At 47.1% G+C, this 20,960-nt stretch overlaps 1 protein-coding gene across 3 annotated transcripts; it reads right to left on the bottom strand.

Annotated features, from left to right (window-relative positions):
* Positions 1–1,304: 1,304 nt before the first annotated feature.
* On the bottom strand, positions 1,305–20,816 carry GTPBP1 (GTP binding protein 1). 3 transcript variants are annotated; one of them, XM_032107937.1, is made up of 14 exons: positions 19,155–20,546; positions 16,802–17,952; positions 14,992–15,103; positions 12,399–12,579; positions 11,003–11,351; positions 10,426–10,549; positions 8,432–8,546; positions 7,834–7,978; positions 7,509–7,691; positions 6,580–6,715; positions 5,883–6,061; positions 5,173–5,370; positions 4,013–4,054; positions 1,305–3,574 (listed from the first exon to the last, which is right to left on the bottom strand). In XM_032107937.1, exons 3-14 carry the CDS (start codon positions 15,095–15,097, stop codon positions 3,482–3,484), a joined length of 1,851 nt encoding a protein of 616 aa, XP_031963828.1. In that variant the 5' UTR covers positions 15,098–15,103; positions 16,802–17,952; positions 19,155–20,546; the 3' UTR covers positions 1,305–3,481. The 3 variants fall into 3 exon arrangements, with proteins under 3 accessions (XP_031963828.1, XP_031963826.1, XP_031963827.1); XM_032107935.1 differs by lacking the exons at positions 16,802–17,952; positions 19,155–20,546 and adding an exon at positions 20,587–20,816; XM_032107936.1 differs by lacking the exons at positions 4,013–4,054; positions 16,802–17,952; positions 19,155–20,546 and adding an exon at positions 20,587–20,816.
* Positions 20,817–20,960: the final 144 nt, after the last annotated feature.

Genomic DNA, 20,960 nt, shown 5'->3' with positions numbered 1-20,960 from the left:
CCAAGACAAATAAATTATATCAAAACTGCCCAGAGTCGTTTGGATGTTTCGTAACTCTATTTGCTGTTGGGAATGATGCACAGCTATTAGACAGACAAAGCTATTCTTGTAGCTCTTCTTCTACGCAGTTTTAGGGCAAATCCTTATTTTTGAGCCCGATGTACTAACTCTAGGGCCAGCAGTTGTCACCTTGTCATTGAGCAGGCCTGAGGATGCAAAAACTGCTTGAAACAATGGTGAAAACAAGACTTACTCCTAAAAACTCCAATTCTTTGGGACTTCATTGACTTCTACTAGACTTAAGTCTGTGATACTGTGGCTGTCCTCATTCTGCAGTCACCTCCCAAGCCTTCCCGACTGCCTTACCATGAGCAGAGCCCTGCTTGGCCCCAAGGAGCAGCAACCGAGGCAGGGTTAGCAGGGACAAAGCCTGACACAAAGCCCCATTCAGGGTGTCTGCATGCTTCTCTTTTCCTTAACATGGGCTGTTAATTACTCATTCAGCTACAAAGCAAACAGAAAGGAAATACTTAATTTTCCTCAGCATGAGGAAGCTAGAGCATAAAAAAGCCTGAAAAATGGGAAATTGAACTGGCTTGAGGAGGGCCACAACCCTGTCTTCTTAACCTGGGGCTGGAGGCAGGCTTATGTTGAGGAGTACGCATGCACCTCCTCCCAGACAGCCACTCTAGGGCCAGGCTTGCTCTCTGCTGGCCCTAGACCAGCCATCTCCAGGAGAAGGGCTGTGTGGGCCTCAGCTCTGGCTACCACAGCCCAACACTTACCTATGAAAGGGCTGTGCAGAGCAGAAAAAGCCTTTGCGAACCTCTGAGATCAACTGACGAGGCAGAAAAAGGCTCCTTGCAAACCCTGGAGAGACCCACTGTAGTTGCAGGAGCAGGTGAGGTGCAAGTCCTAGCGAGGTCCCAGGGAGCACAGCACACAGGCACTGCAAGGCACTGCATCCGCCAGCAGTTTCTCTCACAGGGCTGGCCCCAAGTGCTTTGTTAGAGCTGCTCTTCACGCCCACTCGTACCCATCTCACACAGCACAGCTCACACCACACCCGTGTTCTCATGTCACCACTCTGCCACCGAGGTGCACTTCATTTTGGCCAGAGTAAAAGCTGCCAGGGCTATGCAGAGGCGCAGCAGCAGCTCTCCTGTGCTGTGCCATGCCCTGCCCTGCTGTCAGGAGCATAGCCTCTTCTCTTGTAGCCAGCAAAAGAACCTGGTGCTAGGCAAACCTGCTTCCTTTGGATTTCAGCCTGATTTTCCAGAGGGACAAAAATCAAGAAGCCACACTTTTACTTGGAACAAACTTATTTAAAATTTATTTTATAGATCACACCAGCCTGAGTGATCTGTAAATGCTGGTCACAAAAGAGAGATCACACCACCTCCTTTGCACAAATTGAAGTGAACCTTCTTTCAGTCTCAGCCGTCTCCTTCATTTGGAGCACAAGGAATGGAGAAAGAGAAAACCGCCTGGAGCTCCCTGCTCCCCTCAGAAGCAGAGGGCAGTGAAATCAGATGCAGTTCGATGCTGCTACAGGGCCAGAAGACAAACAAGCCAGGCCCTCGTGCCCTGCTTAGCCACACCTCACACCCCCTCACAATGCGGGTGCTATTAGTGTTGTAGCCGCCTATAGTTCCTCCCTCGCCAGGAGAGTGCTGGTATTTAGGCACATAGCTTGGAAAAGGACTGTCTGACCTCCCCCTTCCGCCCACTGCAGTCTCTAAGGCAAAGGACCCTCGTCTCCAAACCATGTTTCTCACCTCTCCCGTGCTGCTTAATGCTCTTGGAGTGCTGGTGTTGGCAGCGGGAGATGCGCTCTGCCACTCAGCTGGCCTGGAAGCCTACCCCAAGTCACAAGGTGAACTGGAATGAACTCCACACAGGTGACACAGAGTGAGGAACAGGAACAACTTGCTAAGGAGGGACAGAAACTTTGCAGTCTCCCTCTAATTAAAATAAAAGTCCTTCATTGGAGGAGGAAGCCCTCAGAGAAACTGAGCCTGACCGCGCCTGCTGGGGAGAGCCATGATTTGCTGAGGATGCCACCTCCTCCTCAAAATGCTACCATGCTCCCAGAGCTCACCACAAGCTGGCAGAGGATAATGCCTGTCCTCATCAGAGCCAAGCGAGAAGGCAGGGTTAGAAGAAAAGAGATCAAAATAAGCAGGGAATCAATCACTTGAAGAACTCATTAAATGGTTAAAAAAACCATTCCAACAGTAATTTGTAAACTGTCCTTGCAGGGCCACCTTGGAGAAGCCAGAATTTCTCATTAACAAAAATAAAATATTTTAAGAAATTAAATTAAAGTCAGACACATTACCACGTATTTCCCACCTTGAAAGCACTTCTATAAATCTGGTACCAATTAATCACTGCCCTCTTTTGCCAAGAGGGGAGAAAACAAATCCTACCTCTTTGCCAGGGCAAAGTTTGGCCAGTGAGTTCCAAAAACGTTTTGGAAATCTTGGGGTAAACAAAATCAAGGGGAGGTCATGTTAGCCTGGTGTCTCTGTTCCAAAGAGAACTTGCCCCCTGTGACCTCTGTCTGTCGAGGTGAGAAGGCTTTCTCTGGCTCAAGGGACGGACGGAGTGCTCCTGCACTATTCTTAATACTGTCAGTGGAGCTGCTGCAGCCTTGAGAGGCAGGTTAGATTTGCTCCAATGTGCACTGGACAAACACTAGGAAAAGCAGCACAACGGGAAAAGGGGAACAGGGTGGGTGTCTGCACATTTAACTCTGTTGCTAGTTAAAATTTTAAGTGCTATCAACATTATTTGAAGATATTGAGCATAGGATCCCTGAACTTAACATCAACAACTGCTTTCCAATTTGTTTCCCTCTTAGATCTCCAATTAAGGAACTTTCTCACCATCTCCTTCAAACTTCAGTCATTACAACATTAAATTAAATCCACTAAGAAATAGTTTAAGAGGGAGGGAATCCAAAACATATTTGGCATGAGGCCACAGTGGTGATGACATGATGCTCCATGGAGCCATCCTAAACAACCTGTTTCAACCTTCGCAAGTGTGAAATTTCAGGCATCTGATAACCCCTGGTTCTGAGACAGCCAATAGGGGAGAGCAGCAAGTCCTGTGGACAGAAAGGGGTGAGGGAGGAGGGAGGCAACTAACTGGCTCTTTGCAGCTCTATCCAGACTCTCCTCTCATCTTCATGCACACAATATAATAAAAACTAATAAGAATAAAAACTAAGCCCATGATGTACAAAAATGTGTCAACAGGGGGAGGAGGAAGGTGTCAGTTACTCAGTTCTTTGTCTTATCACCTTCATTAGCTTATAAATTATGCTCCTCTCCATCGCTTCCGGCAGGGAGGAGGGACGATTCTTCTGCAGCCAATCAGCTGGGATGGGTTTTGGTTTATGCTGCTCTGGATCTTTTGGATAAGAAATGAAGGGAAAGGGAGGAATTCCTCAGAGAGAGGAGGAACAAGAAATTCAGCAGCCACTGGCAGGAGTCACACAGGCTCCCTGAGATTTCACTTTATGGCGCTGACCCCCACGTCGACGGCCTCCTCCTCCGACTTTTGACTGAAAAACAAGAAGACTGACTTTAGTGCAAAGCAACACCTCAACTGGGATATCAACACAGCAGGAGTTCAGATGGATCACACACACATGCCAACAGTGGCAGGGCAGCTGTGACTGCTCAGCTTCCTACTACTGCAGGAAGGAGATAAGGCAGGAGGGAGGCAAACACACCATGAGGAAAGGAGGAGAAACAGATGCACCATTAAGTTTTGCCCTTCAAGCTGGGAAGACTTTGATTTCCCAAGTTTCTGAATGCTTCACTCCCATGAGAGCCAGCAGGTGCCATGGGGTTCAGCATATAGGAAATCAAGGTCTCAGGCTCCCTTGACTTTGTGCAGAATTGAAGGAGAGCCCCCCACTCCCTACCATGGCTCTCTTGCTAACCTCTCTTCCCAACCTCAGCAAACCCACTGTTTCTCTTTGAGAGCAGCCAAATACCTTATTGCCCTCACGGATGTGGGGCTCTTCATCCAGTGCAGGCTGAGGGGACGCAGCAAGGAGAGAGAGGAAGACGTAAGCAAGAACAAAAGCAACCCAGAGTCTCAGGGGGAGGGATGAAACAAAGAGCAAGCTTGGAGCACTACTTACAATCACAGTGACACTACAAAAAGACAAGGACAAGATGGAGGACTGGTGTGAAGCCCCAGGCATATGCAGAGGGAGAGAATCCCTGCCAGGGGGTCCTCTTTGATGAGCAGTCTGGCTCAAGAGGGTGAAATTTGACCATGGCAACTAACACAGCTAGAATTAAGAAGGCGAACACCCTGTTGCTTGATGGAGTTGGTTCCTGAACCCTTCACTTACTAAGGAAGTACCCTACAAGGAGAAGACCTTTCTTCTATCAGTAATAAATACTTCTATCAGTAATAAATAGGCTCCCAAAACCTGCAGTGAGAATTGAGTTTCCATTCCTTGCAGGCCAGAAACACTAGGTATCCTTCATGGACAAGCTGAGCTGAGAAGTCCTAACCAACAAAACAACCCGGATAAATTTCTCTAAAGAGAAATGTAAAGCCTTTCCTTCTTCTTGGATGTCCCCATCCTCCCTCTTTTGACAGGGCAGATGACCTAGGTTGTAATTTCTCTAGTGTAGGGATTTTCTACCTCTCCTACAGGCATCGAAGACCTCTTTTGTGACTGGTTGTTAGATGTTTCACTAGTTCAGCTACTGGGTTTGTAGAGACACTTTTTCACTGTGCACATGGTCAAAGTAGTGAAACAGGTTGCCAAGGGAGGTTGTGCAGTCTTCCTCCTTGGGAGGTTTTTGAGACATGATTGGATAAAACCCTGAGTAACCTGGTCTGACCTCACAGCTAATCCTATTTAGAACAGGAGGTTAGACTAGACACTTCCGGAGGTCCAACCTGAATTGTCCCAGCACCCTGAGCTGCTGTCTGCTGGAAGGTCAGCCATGGAGTCACCCAGTCATCAGAGAATTATGATTTCTGCTCTGAGACTACTCATATTTCTGTTTATTTCTGTGGCAAGGTGAGTTCAAGGTGTGAGGGGATAATGCTAGTGCTTTAGACTGCTCTTCCTCCAACAGGTGAAACCAGGACACAAACAGCTTGGACAGACATGGTATTTTCCTCACTTACCAATGGTTGCAGGGCAGTAGGTGTCAGTGGCGCTGCAGCTGTTGAGGGGGCCTCATCCCCAGCTGCTGGGCCTCCAGCTGCCATCCCAGAGGCGGGAACACCATCCTCTCGTTTCGTAATGGCTCCCTTCTTCGTTGACTGCATCTTGATCTGCTGTGGCTTGGAGTTCATTGGTGAGTTATTGGTGGTCTGGAGTAGCTGCAAATTGCAAAGGGAGAGGCCAAACTCAGCATTAAAATAGCCAGGCTGATCTGGCGAGGTTCAATGTTGCTTTTTAACAAAAAGTCTCAGGAGAATTTATAAAAATAGCTGTAAGGAGAAGAATGCAGCAGTAGCAGCAGCTGTTCAAAGAAACCTAGAGCTCTGAGCTCCCACCCTTGGAAAGGGCCACTTGGCTGAGGTGGCACTCTAACCTCTACAACGTGACTCAAAGAGACCAGCTATAAGATGGTCTCAGAAAGAGACTGAGCCTTAAGAACCAGCAGCATCTGGCTCAGCCCCACCCTTTATGTTCCCTCATTCACACCAGCTAAAGACCCACCACACGACAAAGCACATCGGTCATCCGTGACCCACATCAGGGCTGATGCTTGTGGCTGAAGCACAGCCTCTCTTCCCTCACTTCTCCAGAGCTATCCGGATTCTCCTGCTGGCTTCTCAGTGTAAGAAGCAGCTAATGGGCAAAGCAAGCGGCCCTTGGCAGCCTTTACCTTAGTGATGGTACCCACAGCTTTGGTGCGGCCTTCCCGGAAGACCAGCCGCTGGTCTATGTGTAAATATTCTGGGGTTTTGATGAAGCGGAAGTGCACCGTGGCTTTGTCCCCTGTCCGCAGGCAGTCCTTGTCCATGCTGAGAATTGTGGCTGTCTGGCGGATGCTGCCACAATGCACTGTGGATGTAAAGCACAAAGGCTTTCAGCAGCCAGGGCCATTAGTGCAACGAGCTTCAGAGACACATCTAAGGCAGCTCCTCACCCTTCAGCAAAGGCTATACAGGTCACGGAGCTGCCTTTGTTCCATCCCCAAAAAGAACATGCATATAAGCTAGCACAGCTGCCTTCAAATTGTGCCTGGCCTGAAGCACCCTCTACAGAATTCTACATGCCAAGCAGCTGGGCTAGAGGGCAGGACCCAAAATGAGTCCTTCCATCAGCATTTGGAAGTGGAGAATCTTCGCACCATGGATATACAGCACAGGCAGGTTCCAAGTACACTTGAGGGCACACATCTCCTTTTTACTTTACAGCCTCCCCCACTCTCTCTTCCACAATGTTGGGAAAGGCAAAACCAGGAACTATGGCATATATTCAGGTTGGCAGAGACATCAGGAGCAAAATTATCTCAGGCTAGATCTGATACAAACTGCTACCACTGGGAAGCAAAGACAAACCAACACTGCCACACGTACCCATGGCCTGATACCGTGGGCTGATGGTGGTGGGGTGATGGAGCACCAGAATCTCTGCTTCAAACTCCCACGAGGCTTGTGGATTCAGGCGGGGTGACACCATTACCATGCCTTTCCGGATGGAAGAACGCTTGATCTGAAAACAGAGACACAAAAAACCTTAGCATGATTCTCCAGGGAAGAAATCTGCTGCTCTGGCTGACTGCATCCAGCAGAATCCTAAGGGATTTCACAGATACTATCTCATGCCCACTAAAAGGCAAAGCAAGAGCTGCCTAGCTGTATGTTATGTACAGGATATTATGTAAAGGTTGCAAAAATAAAATTCACCTTAAAGCTCATAAAGAAGCTTTAGAGTACTGGAAATGCTGGAAACTGACACATTTACCTCACTGATCCTTTAAAAGCAAAACATACATCCTGGTTGCACATTACCCAAGGAAGTATCTCCCCAAAATCATGATGTCTGTTAATATAACATGAAAAGTCTGAACACATGAAATATGGTATAGCTTAAACTATATCCCCTTAAAATCGGTGCAGCTTCTATTGACAGAAACCTTTTACAAGAGGAATTTTGCTGAATTTTAAATCCCAAATCATGCAGCCGGTCCTACAAGGCAAGAGGAGTAGTGCAAATACGCTGCCCAGGCTACTAATGCAGTTCCAGCACAAAAGCAGCCTTTTCTTGCAATGCCTCCACTTTCTTAGGTAACTCCAACATCATTACCTAGTGGCATTACTATCCCCTGGCAGCTCCCAGGACAAAAAACCAGGATGTGGAACCACAGATTCTATGGGATTTCATTCCACGGCAAAATGAGGCAGCTGAGGTTTGTAGAAACAGCCTTACTGCAGCTGAACTCCGAGAGCACTCAAAAATCAGGAGGGCAGTTCCTGTTCTGGGGGTCTAGAGGAGATCATCTCACCTTCTTCAAGGCAAAGGAGGCGGTCTGGCCTCCCCGCACCTCCTTGACGGGCATCCTCTTGCGGTGGATGGACTTGACAGCAATAGGGAGGAAGTTGCCAAGGGGATCTGGCCCCAGCAGTAGGGTGTCATTTAGCTTGATTAGGCCTCTCAGTGTCGTCCCAGAGACAACTGTTCCTACACCCTACGCCAAAAAAGAAAAAACAGGAATTGTGGTTACTCAACCGGGCCAGCAGAAGAGCTCTAGAACTCTCCTCTCTAGAGGAGATACCTTCTTCAACCTAGAAGAGGGAACAGAACATTGTTGCAAATACCAGGCCTCTTACCGGCACAGAGTAAGTATCGTCTATCTGGAATTCTGCTGGCTCTTCTTCCCTGTAACTGGTCCGTGGAGACAAGAGATTAAGAAACATCTTCAGCAAATCTAGATTCTCCCCAGTGACATTTGAAATCTGGAAAATTGGGCACATCCTGTAAAGGAAAATTGATGAAAATGGAGTTAGTTCACCTTCCTACCTGGCTTTCCACATGTAGGGAGACATCCAAAATCTTGGGACTGAATTCAATACACAGTGCTAGGAAGGGAGAGCCTGGCAAGCAGTCAGATGCACAACACCCCATGTTTGAAAACCTGAAACATTGCCTCTGCCTTCTAATGACATTTGGGAAAAGGTGTAAGGTTCCAGTACTGAAGGAAGCTGAATTCCCTGCTGTCTTCTGCAGACTGCCCAGAAGCAGCCTCTCATTTCTGCCTCAGAGAGGGGAACACAAGCAGGTCAACCTCAAAATCAACACTCTTATGGAATCAACACACCACATGGCAGATGCAACCTCCACACATCTAAACAATGGGACTCTCTGGATCTCCTCACCCAGTCTCCACATAGGATTGAAAGAGAAATGATTCTCCTCTACTCCCGTTACCTCTCTGAGCTGAAGTTGGAGGCTGTTACAATGACATCATCCTTGCTCTGAACCAGCACGGGAATCTTCCTGCACCCTGGGGACTTCAGCAGTCGCTGTAACAGCTTCAGGGTTTCTTAAAGGGTGAAATGAATATTGTTAGGGCAGCATCTCCTGTCTTTACAAATCACTTTTGTGGGGTCTCTCCCCGAAGGGAGACGGGCGCTCTGGCCACAGATAAGACAGGAGAAGATGGCTAAAGGTGAGACTATGAGTTTGCTGCAGCCCAGGTAGGACTTAGGAGCCATTCCATCTTCCATTTCATGCCAGCTAGCCTGCTGCCAAGCGACACCATACATGAAGAGACAGACAAGTTTGCAATGCTGTGAAGTAGACATTTTATAGCTGTCTATTAGTAGCTTTAAGCAGTTATTTCCTCTTTCTAGAAAGGCTTTTTCCTAGTGAATTAATTGAAAACTAAGATTCACTGACAGAAATATTTGAGAATATGTGAATTGGAAATCAGTTTTGACCAAGCAAACCTCAATATATTTTCCCTGGGAGTTAACTTGCCCTAGGAGGCTGAAGAAGCATGCAAGAGGCAAAGATGATCATCATAGACTGGGAAAATGTGGGTGGACCATATTCAGAAATCAGTGTTGGGACAAATCTCATGGCTCCCAATTTTCAGCTTTTGCCTCTTTTTAACTTATTTTCTAAGCCTTGTATCTAGCAGCCAGCAGGGGCATTACCTGATGCATTAGCATCAGCCTCCTACAAAGTGCCTGACAATAAACAAAGAAAAAAACAAAAAAGGGTACTAAGGGCTTAAAAGAGCAAATCATTTATGTTCAACAATTGTAATCCAATTAGGCAGAGTTTTGTAAACAAATTATTGCCTATGGGAAAGTAATGTTTTGGATACAGAAACACAAACATCTAATGAGGCCATCTGCTCTTCACAGATATACTTGAGTCAAATCTTGTGTCTATTTACTTTAAACAGAGCATGTTGAGGGAGTAGCTTCTCCCAAGAGCAGCTCTTCTCTCCTCATGCTGAGCCAAAGGTTCTCCTTCCTTCCCAGTTATTATCTTATGGTCAGGCCTTATGTTTATTTGCCAAACATCTAGTCTAGAGATACACAGATTATCTTCTGATCACATGCATCTATTTGCCTGACACATATTTAGGATTTTTATAGTAATGAACTGAACAACAGACAGTACCAGGAGCATTCACTTCCCTGATCCTTAGGACTGATTATCAAAAAAACCCATTGCTCCAATTAACCACAGCATGTTTCTGAAGTTGTGTGAAATGCTTAAAGAGAGTTTTAGAAGTGAGAACAGGCCACAGCCCGACAAAACATCATGCATGGGTTAATGGGACACTGCTGGGGTTAGAGGTGCTGTTGAGAAAAAAAACACTAGCCCATGCTACTTACTGCCATCCCCGCTTGTGTCTAGTCCTGCCTCCCATCCTGCTACCATAGCCCATACGCAGCTGCTTTAAACCATGATTTATTAAGTGTTGTTTGGTTGTTCAGACAGAGGAAGGAGCTGCTGTAGTTATGCCAGTGTACCTGAGAAGTGCTCAGGTGAGCAGAAGGTAACAAGCAGCTGCCCCTTCACTAACAGCTGCTGCAGATCAAGTCTGATCACAGCTTAAGATCACACTCAAACTCTTCCTCCAGGTTTAAATACCCAGAGAGAAAGCAAAGCCCAAACCCCAGCTGTATGCTGCTTCTCTTAGAGCTCAATTAAGCAAAACCTTGCAGCAAACACTTTTGGGCTGCTCAGTTGAGTCCCCAGCACAGGTAATTTTGAAATCATGAGTGTAAGTGAACCACCTGCAAAATGAGCAAGGGAAAAGGATAGATTTCTGGAAGGTGTTTAGGACGCAGTCAGAACCAGATAAAGGAGCTTTCTTCCAGCAGTAATTCCTGAACCCAAGCAGGGGACAGCAACACACACAGAGGTAAGAAACAGCCCTGGAGAGAGCCTGTAGGACTCACCTTGCAGGATGTTGGCAGGGCACATGTCAATCTTGGTCACCACAACAAAGACGGGAACGTTAAGTGCAAGCGCCAGGCCTAAGTGCTCCTTGGTCATTCCAACAATCCCAGCATTACTCCCAACCTACACCAGAGATATAAAATACAGGGATGTCAATGCTCCTTCTGCAGGAAGCTGGATTACAAAGAAGGCCTTGTGTCAGATGTGCAGTACGTTGTGATTAGGTTGTAGATGTGCCACTGGGACCGTATGACCAGGCCCAGCTCATCTCAAATGTTGTTGGCCACTGGCAGAAGACTGACTCATTTCTTCCCAGTTTTAACAAGGTTTTCTAGAATTCAGAAATCTATCCATTTTCAAGAATCACAAACCTTGGGCCTGTCTGGGACCAGTGCTGGGGCACTCGCCTCAGAGTACAGGAGAGATAGCCACAGAGGCTTCTGCTCTCCAGCAATGTGAGATGCTGCCTCCCTCCAAGACCCCCACAGGCACTTTGCAACAGGAAAGAAGTCGAGGCTGTTAAAGCTGTGAACAGCCCCCCTCCAGCTGGTAAGGTCCATCTTTCTTGCTACCTACCATAAGCATGCAGAAGTCAGGCAAGTGGCCGGTCATGCCAAAGACGGTGGTTTTCAGGTACTTTTCGTGACCAGCCAGGTCAATGAAAGTAATGACCTTGGTGGATTTCTCACAGATCTTTGTCCATTCCAAGCTGCCACCGTGGCTGTCGGGTTTGTTCACCACGTTGCCCTCGCTGTCGAAGCCCAGAATGTCATTGCCCACACTGCTGGTGCGACCTGACTCGATCTCGTGCTTGTGGCGGAAGAGCTTTTGCCGAGCAAAGCCCCGGCCATTGTCTAGCTCGCCGTGAGTCAAGACACCCAGCAAGGTGCTCTTCCCTGCGTCCACATTGCCAACCACTGCTACCCTGCAGGGGAGAGGAAAAAGGAGCCTGGTAAAATACGGTACCTGAAGAAATGAACAGAAGTGATCAAAAAAACCCAAACATCACTGCTCTTGCAAATGGCTTTTTCTCCCTAACCTTCAAACAGAGATTAAAAAATGTTAGATCTTCACAAGCAGAACAGAGATTCTTTTACAGTTATTAAATAACAGTGGAGATCCCAGACTCTGGGGACTGGGATGTGGAAGACTGTGGAAACATGTCACTGGTATCCAGAACACAGTCAACTGAACGTGACACTGCTTGATGCAATACAGAGCGTCTCTATTCCAACTCCTTGTGTCTGCTATCCAACATAAACACTGTCGCAATTCAAAAGGAAGACTAAATCCCAACTTCCTCTAGAACACCTCTGCCTTTCTCACATTTCTCATGCTGCAACAATGCCAAGCGCTAAGTAGAGCACAAAAATTAAAATCGTTGTTTCCAGAAAAGGATAAGCTAAAAAAACTATGAAATATTTTAGGAGATAGCCGTGTCCTCCAGCAAGCTCCTTCTTTGACTCTGATCAATGTGGCTATTATGGCTGTTGGCAAATGTTGGAAATCCACTCCATCCAGGTCTGGGCAGACTCTCAAGTCTTGTTATATAAGCTAATATATGTCCATTAAAAGGTGACTTGGATCATCACAGCCTTGGAACAGAACTGGATCCTTAGTCAAAAGTACTGTGTTCCAGCAGTGAGCATATATACACATACATACAGCCACACATGTGACTTCTGGCATCCCAGCATACAAAAGATCCCCCAACTGTGAGGCTGTCACCCAGAGAGCAACAGCCCTCTGCTAAACACAGGCAAATTTCCAAATTTTGTTTGTTCACAAAAGAGACAGCAACAACAAAAAAAGGCAATTTCATCACCAAGGAGTGGTCAAGCTCGACTCCCTTTGTTGGGTAGCTCCAACACCAAGACTCGAAGCAGCGTTGCTGGCTCAGCACCACGCACTGCTCACACAGTAAAAATGCAGCTGAGCTGCTGACTAACCCTGTCTCCACCCAGCTCCTCACCTGACCTCCAGGAAGTCGTTGTCACCCACACGTTTCCGAACGAGGTAGTCGCGCACCTTGCCCCCGGCCTCCTGGTGCTCCCGCAGGAGGATCACGTCTGCCTCGATCTGCTCTGCCATGCTCTTCAACGTGGCGTAGGACGCCTCCATGTCTGCCTCACTCAGACCGTACTCAGTCCCATCTAGCGTGGTGTTGAGGAGACAAAGAGCAGTCAGTGTCATCCTGCCTGGGACCTGCACACCCATTGGGATTTATACGTGGACTGGAGATGTCAGATGTGTACGCAGAATAAGCACCCTTGGCCCAAAATGAAAAGGGATCGTCTTCACTCTAAGGCTTAAAAGACACTAGAAAAGCACCATCTTTCATCTAGAGGAGTTTTCTTCACAATTTTTACAAGTAAATACGTAGGGCTTGGCAAGGAAGACACATTTCTGTCTAATTCCCTTACTTCATGTATTGAAAGTACTTTGTGTCCTTCAATCAGATAAAGTATCTCCTCTCACATTGCAAGAAAAGGTAAAGCATTAACAAAAGGAAAGCTCAGGCTGAAACATCACCACAATTAGCCATTAGTGGTAAATGTGGGACCACTGTAAACAATCAGCTTATTTTATAAAACCACACCCCAAATACACGTATTTTGCAAGTCTGACCTGCACAGCAATTTCTTTAGCCCCCATATACTCCAGTTAAAACAATGCTTCTGGCATGTTTCACTGCCTTCATCCTAGTACTTGGAAGAAATGCTGACAGCACATAAGACCAGAAAAAAACAAGGAGGCACTGCTTCCTCTGAGCAGCTCACCCAAGCAGAAGAGTTGACAGTCAGAGCATGACAGTGGCAACTACCTAGACACGGTAAAGCCACCACTGTCTCTTTTCCAATGCAGGTGCTGTGAAGGTGCACAGATTTCACCCCAGAATCTCCTCTGTGGGTAAAAAACACCCACAAAACAACAAACAAAGGTGGAGAGCCACACTGCACCCGTATGACCAAAGTCATTGCCATGTGTACATGCTCATATGCACGGCTGACTCATCAGCTGGTAAGCAGGAACTGCAGTTTGCATGAACTTATCAGCATTTTAATTACTGCCCAGCTCTAAAACTAGCAGAGTTACGAGGCGATTTCCAACCTCGCTCATAAACTGGCTGAGACTGAGGAAAACTAAAAGCCCCATGTCTTGAGCCTCGGGTTATAGGAGGGGAACGAGAAGTAGGGGCCAGGAAAGGGCAAGAGCCAAGGGAGAACAGGAAAGGTCACTACTGGTGAACTAATGAGCTTCCTGTGTCAGTCTTCATTCGCTTCTCAGTCAGTGGAGTTGGGTACCTGGGATGATGAAAATCAGATGCTGAAAGAGAATGAGAAGGAGAGACAGTGGCAGGGATACCAAGATTCTTTCTCTGTTGAAAATATCCCCATCTTCCTTGACTACGCTGCAACACGAAATGAAGTCAGAAGTTTAACCTCCTATTTTACTTCTAAGTATATCATTGCAACAACCACCAGTTAACACTCTCACAAGGTATCCTAGAAGAGAAAGCAGGTACTAGCCTGACTAGTTAGATCTCCACTGCAGATGTGCTTATCCCAAACACCAAGGATTCAGACTACATGTGGGAAGCTTGCTTGGAGACAAGAGCATAATCCCTGTGATATTGGCTGCATGAACACTGGCCATCTAATTCTGGCTTCTCTTCTGAGTTGGCTGCTTCACAAAACTCCAAGAAAACCCAAAAAGCACACAGTTCTGAGGTTACACAGCTCCCCCCCTCCATTATTTCAGCCAACCCTGGCACTGACAACCAGGGTTTCATATTCTTCCTCAAACACAGCAAATGTCTGAGCATGACAACTTCATATCCAGTAGACATCCAGCATACTTGAAACATGCCTTTAGCCTTATGATAACTACAGACAATTATTTTATATTCAGAAAAGAAATTTCAATTTCAAAGCAAGGGCATGCTCAGTATTATTTTACCAGCATCAGATGCAAATATTCAAATTGTCAAAAAGAACAAAAAGGTATTCCATGCTAACTGCTAAAATCTGCAAAGGCAAATGACTAGCAGCCACACACAAATTAATGTGACAATAAAGGTCTCATGCTGAGCAAAGGAAAAGCTTTCCCTCCACAGTACAGACACATACTAACAAAGAAAGTCAGCAGCATATATTTTGGCTATGTGAAGTATCTATAATACATTCCTGTGGGGTAAAAACATGTTATTTCCAACAGAGCGGTGAACAATATCAGACAGAACAAGATCTTCGCAGACATTGAGGACGTCTGTACTAAAGCTGTTACTATAACTTTAGATTCTTTGTCTTTTCCTGTTGTGCTCAGACAAGATATGCATTATTTCCAAAAAAGAACTTGCATGATTTTATAAAAAAATATGTTTAGCTCCACTACATAAGACAGTTGTTGGCAGGAATAAAAGAAAAGAATCTGTCCCACATATTCTGCTATATTTCATGGACGTTATTCTGGAAAAGTAAGCATTACCTTCAGCAGCAGTCCGGTTAGATGAACTATGTTTTTCTTATAATTTTTTGTTGTTTTGCTGGGGAAGCTATACTCACCTGATCCTTGTCCAATGACATAGATGGTCTCCCCACATCCCTCATCGATCCGTTCTGACATCTGCTGGAGCAAACTGTCATATTGCTCTGAAGTTGGACTCACCATCACCAGCTGGAAAAAAAGATTGAATATCCATTTGCAGATGTCAAACAATTTCAAAACCAGCTTCAGTTACAAGCACAATCAATCTGTGTGCTTTATTGAAAGAGAAGGACTCTTTTTCCAGGACCACTTTGCGATGGTTTTGTTTTGTTTTTTAAACCAGCTTTGCTGACAGCTATTTCCTTGTGGCACTGCACAAGGTTGTTTGTCTGAGCTCAGAGTTCATTTATGCTGGAAAATACACTTCAAAGCAAGTAAGAATACCAAGCATCTAATTCTGATGTAACCAGTGTTTAAAAGCCACATTTAAGTGAACACTCCAATACGTTTTCATGCAAGGAAAACAGAAAGGGGAGGAGGTATTTTCTCCACAGAAATTCCTTAGCTGGGTACACCACAGTCTCTGCTGCAAAGAGTGCTGCTGCTCCCCTGAAACATGACTGGGCAGCCAGAGAAAGCCAACCAGACCTCACTGCAGAGAACACCTGGGCACCAAAATCCAGAGCTTCTCCTAAGTCTTTCACATATTTGATGTCCCCTTCTGTTTGCTGAGGGGGCAGAAGGAGAGAACATGAATAAGCATTCTTTTCAATTTTTAGGTACTTTACACTACAGTGCTGAGGGGCAGGCATACAAAGCAATTTGTTTGAGCACATCTGGAAGTTTCACCAGTGGAGAGCTGCAGTTTTGTAGGCCAGCAGCTGTGTTACCAACAAGCTTTGACTGCAGCTACTGCAATAATCAAAATTCCTTTGACCTTCCCTGCAGGAACATCAAGTGAATGAAAAAATAAAACAGGAACAAAGCAGAAAATGAGGACAAGAGAGTGTTTCAGGAATGATTTTTCCTAGAACTGAATAGTATACCACCATTTCTGGCAGAAACCTGCACTGCTTACAGAGTACAGCTGAGGACACCTGCACAGAGCAGCCACAATGGTGGCATGGCAGTGACAGACAGACTGACAGACCAAGGAGACCTCCATCAGCCACTCTACGTGCTCTCTGGCTGCCTCCATGCTTACAAATCTGTTGGTGGCTGAGCACCCCAGTACAGTAGCCTGATAGCTATAGGGATTGAGATACACATTTCTGTGAAAAACGCACTTTTAGCAACAGTTATAAAGGCTGTCACCCACCAAGAGCCCTATGGGTAGGCACACCTGTGCCACACTACAACACTCGATGACATCCACAGTTGTCCCTACATACACATCCCAAAATCACACCCAGAAAGAAGCACTTCCCTTCACTATGCACTGAGACTAAAATCTGTGCTAGATATGCCTAAAACATATGGTTTACAGCAGTTGACAATAACATCCTCAAGTCTGCCCAACATTCTCTAACACAGCCTGACTTGCTAGCACAGTTAACACAATGTGTTTTCAAACAGAAACTACCTTTCCCACTACTATGACACACTTGATGAAGGCTTTTTTTGGAAATCTAGAATGTAAAGGAAGCCACAACCCCCCCTCCCCCCCCCCACCCCCAAATAACGCTTAAGCAGCTTTCAAAACTATAGTGATGCACGCTGGGGAACTGAAGCACAGACAGCAGGTGCTGGTTAGAAGGTTTAAGGCTGCCAAAGCAACTCTTCTCTCAAATGTTAAGGGTCCCAGAGAGCAGGGATCTGTCTGCAAGGGCCAGACAGCTACAACAGATACAATCACCTTCACGTGCCCCTTTTGGACACATGCCCTACCTAAGCCTTTTAACTACTTGGCATGGTCTGCAAAGGGTACTGAAGCACTCTTATCTGGAAGGTCAGAGTCCTTCTATTTCATGCTACGAAAGACTGAGTTTTGCTTTTATTAGTTTTTCTTTCAGTTCCATTTTCCTTTCAGTTTCGTTGTCTTCTTGAGGGAAACCACTGGATGTAAATGTATTGAGAGGGGAATCAGCAACTGTTGAGAGGTCCAATCTGGGCAGGAATGGAAGGCTGTGTTTTGATGTGTAGGGCTCATTTTGCTCTGCAAGTACTTTCAGGAATTCCTGGAAGCACAGCAGACAGGATCACTGTTTAGGCCAGTGCACCAGCACAAGTCACGGACTCAGAAGATCTATTAAACAGGCTGTAACACACACAAAGATCAATAAAATAACAGGGGCCACCGGTGCAGGGCACACCAACTTCAGTTTCTTCAAGTCTCATCACCAGCTCTATTTTTCTATGAGTCCAAGTGCTTCAGCAGTGTGAGCAGGCAGGGTGTTGTAACAAGTACCAAGGCACTCAGCAGCTCATTGTACCCTTTCCTCACGTTGCCAGGCAGGAGGGCTGGGGGGTCTCAAACAGCACAGACTCGCTCACATCAGCTCAAAACACTGTTCCCCCACACTGCTACTTCCACTGCCATGCAAAGGTGCTCCTGAAGGGTGTTCCAGTAGAAAACTGCCTCCAAAGTTTACTCCAGGGCCGACGAAACTTACAGCTGATATGACATAGTAGGACATCAAGAGAAGTATCTGTAGATAAAATAGCAGCTTTCATGGGTCACACCTTCCAGTGTCGCTCAGTGCTTCTGACAACTATTTCTGCAGTCACAGCCCCAGCCAGTTCTGCAGTTTCCTGGGTCACTGCAAGACTTGACGTGCTGTTTTGAAGATCTCTTTAGCTTCCTGGATGGAGAGAGCCTGTTCTCTGTCATCTCTTTTGTTGAAGAGAAGCCCTCCATTTTGGCCCCTCTGCTTTTTTTTGCTTTTCACCTTTGAGTGACCCCCTCCATGCCTGCCCTATGAATGCATGTTTTTAAGAGGTTTTCACAAAGTCAAAAACGTTCAGTTTTGTTCTTTCCACTTTGTCAGGCACGAGCAGTTATCAGTAGGAGCCATGCGGGTCTAGCAACCTCAGGTTTCCTATAGGGCAAAAAAGTAACAACTAGTTATTGTTTTATTCTTAAGACAGCAGAAGGAAACATACCTCACAAGTTCGAAATGCCACCTCTCAAGTCCCTTCCCAATCTCTGGGGCAAGGCGGCTTTGCCTGCCTCTCCTCTGATCAGTTTGGAGATTTAACACACACCAGAGGTGGGTAACAGCTACAGTTGCCTGGGCTTACTCCTGGGGGACAGACTGGACTGTGCCATTCTGCACTGCCCAACAGCAAGCAAGAGGCCATAGCTTTAATTAACAGCAATTTCAAGACACCAGCGAGATTGAGCTCGGGTTATACCAGCACTACTACAGGCAGTCCTTACAAAAAAAGCATCCTGTATCCATGAGGCAGACAAACTATAAGTATTAAAGGCAAACCAAATACTATGTGGTACGTAGTGCTGCTCTTTATTGGAAAAGCAGAGTCTGACACTTTGCATGGCTAGAAGGCCACCACGAGCCGTCGAGAAGGTGGGGGAAAGGCATCTTATGTAGTGTCGTATTTTGCTTTCTATGCCCTGTAGACATACATTGTTCAGGTGCTATTAATGTTCTGTTGTCAATGTAGATCTATTATAAGTATCAGGTTCACTAACAGCCTTGTGTGCTATGGTTTTTGACCTGAAAGTTGATTACTACTGCAGTGTGTTGGCACTGAAGGGAAAACAAACACCCATTAAGATCAACATGATAATGAATTTATGCTGATGAATGGAACTGTTTGCCTGACCAGCTGACAAGGTGCACTTGATAACAGAACCTCAAAGTGTTCCTCTTTAAAAAAGAGCTCACCTTACAGTGAATGCACAGGGAGAGGACTGGGAGAAAAGTATTAACAATGCCAGGGGGTGGGTCAGAAGGACCAGGACAGAACTAGCAACTATCAGACAAACTGACTGCAGTGGGAGTCCCCATTTTAAGTAGGGACTGGAGTGGAACAATTCAAGTGAGAAGACAGAAAAGATGAGGGGGTCGGGGAAGCGCAGGTTAGCTACTGCATTCTCACCATATGGGATTGCTGTTTTGAGCACACAGTGGGAGATTAACTTGGAAACATGGAGCACAGCTCACAGTTTTAGCTCTCATCCAAGATGGGGATGAATGAAAAGTCCAGTGAAAAGACAGCAGGTGCACAGTGCTGTATGGAAAAGTAAATTGTAATAAAGGTCAAAAAAAATGCTTACCTACCACCTCCACAGCACCTGCAGACTTCTAGGAACGGAAAACAGACTGACACCACAAATAGGAGTTTGTGGGAGAAAAGCTCTCTTCTCTCTTTGCCGGAGTTTTGGTCAGGTTCCTGGCTGTCAAGAATCAGTGATGCTCTCCTTGGCATCCTCCTTGGCCCTCTTCCACAGCAGTCACATCCAAGACAAAGCACAGATCAATATTGGCATCCTGTATAAAAATCTTGTCCAGCTCATTAAGGCACGAACAGGTGGCTCAATAAATACTACAGGTTTGACTTCTATTCTTTACTATCTTATAACACATCTTCATAGCATTTGTTTTAATACAGTACCACATTGTAAAATACCCAGTCATGCACTGAAAAAAAATTTTCCATGTCCACAGACACAATTCCTCTTTCTGTTTCTCTGTGCAGAGATGGCAAGAAAGTCCAGGACTCTGGACCAACTTAAGCTGGAAGCATGAAGAGGAGGGACGACAGAAAACGAGGGGGAAACACCAGCTATGCTGACTTCTGGATCACATAATTACAAGTGGACCGAATGAGGTTTGCAGGAGACTATTTAGAGTGGGAGATAGCACCACAGTGCATCAAACCCGTGGCAGCAAAAGGTAAACAGGTTAAGAGATCAGCCAATTAGGAAAAAAAATAGCAGACAGTGACAGAAGGCAGCTAATGTAGTCTGTGGCAGGCTCTGGCACACACATATTACTACAATGTACCTTCCTGCAGGATGGAAGTGAGAACTGGTTCTGACAGAAATAAGACCACCACACAGTTTTGTCACTGGGATCCTAGAAAGGAACTGCACAAGATGAACAAGCCTTTTTTGCGTTGACTTAACACTGTTTGCAAGAGCAAAGCAGCCTTGTCACCGGGCTCTTGTGCTCAGAAGTTACAAGCTCTGACCTCCTTTTAAGATTGTGGAGAAAGTCCCAGGAACTAGTACAACTGGCAGCAGAGATAACTACAGAGACCCAGCGCGGAGGGCAAACGTCAGCGGGACGTTGCAGCAGATGACAGCTCCAAACCCTGCGCTTCCTGAGGATGCTAGACCAACTGCGGGCTGGCGTTCCCCCCGGGCAGCCGAGGCGGGGAAGGCGCAGGGCGGAGCAGCCTGCCAGCACCCTCCTGTCCCGGCCGGGGTACGGGACAACTTTTACTGCGCCTCTCCCGGCCACCTCCACACGGCACTGCTGGCTCTGCCGCCCGCCCAGGTGATGCTGGGGCCGGGGGAGCGCTCAGGGGAGCCTCCCGTCCCGGCAGAGGTAGGCGGGCCCCAACCTCTCGCTCTTCTGAGGTGCGGGGAGCGGCCAGGCTGGAGAGGCAGCCCCCCCGGGCAGGGCCGACCGGCAGAAAGGAGGGCATCGAGGGCCCGGCGGGGTGATGGCGCTCGCCGCCGCCCGCCCCCCCGCCGGGCCTACCTTACTGGTGAGGTCGATCTCGGGCTCGCCGTTGAGCGCCTCGCCGTCCTCGCCATCGAAGGCTGCGCGGAGGGGACAGGCGGCCGCCGCCACGCGAGGCCGTCCGCCCGGGGAGCCGGGCTCCGGGGCGAACATACAGGCCGGCACCGGGGACCCCCCACGAACCGGGGATCTGCTCCGCTCCGCCGCCGCCATCTTCCCTTCCCTGCCCGGCCCTCCGCCCCTCCGCCCCGGCACCGCCCCCGGCCCGCCAAGGCGGCGCCCGCCAATCACTGGGGGCGCAGCGGGTAAATTTGCATGTTGCCATGGCGACAGCGGGTGGCTCGTGATTATTCATGAGGAGAGGCCACGCCCCCTCGCAGCGCGCGAAGCCA

This window comes from Corvus moneduloides, chromosome 4 (assembly GCF_009650955.1).
Source record: "Corvus moneduloides isolate bCorMon1 chromosome 4, bCorMon1.pri, whole genome shotgun sequence".
Taxonomy (NCBI): Eukaryota; Metazoa; Chordata; class Aves; order Passeriformes; family Corvidae; genus Corvus; species Corvus moneduloides.
Note: the sequence above shows the minus strand (reverse complement) of the source record. Positions and strands in the feature narration are given on the sequence as shown.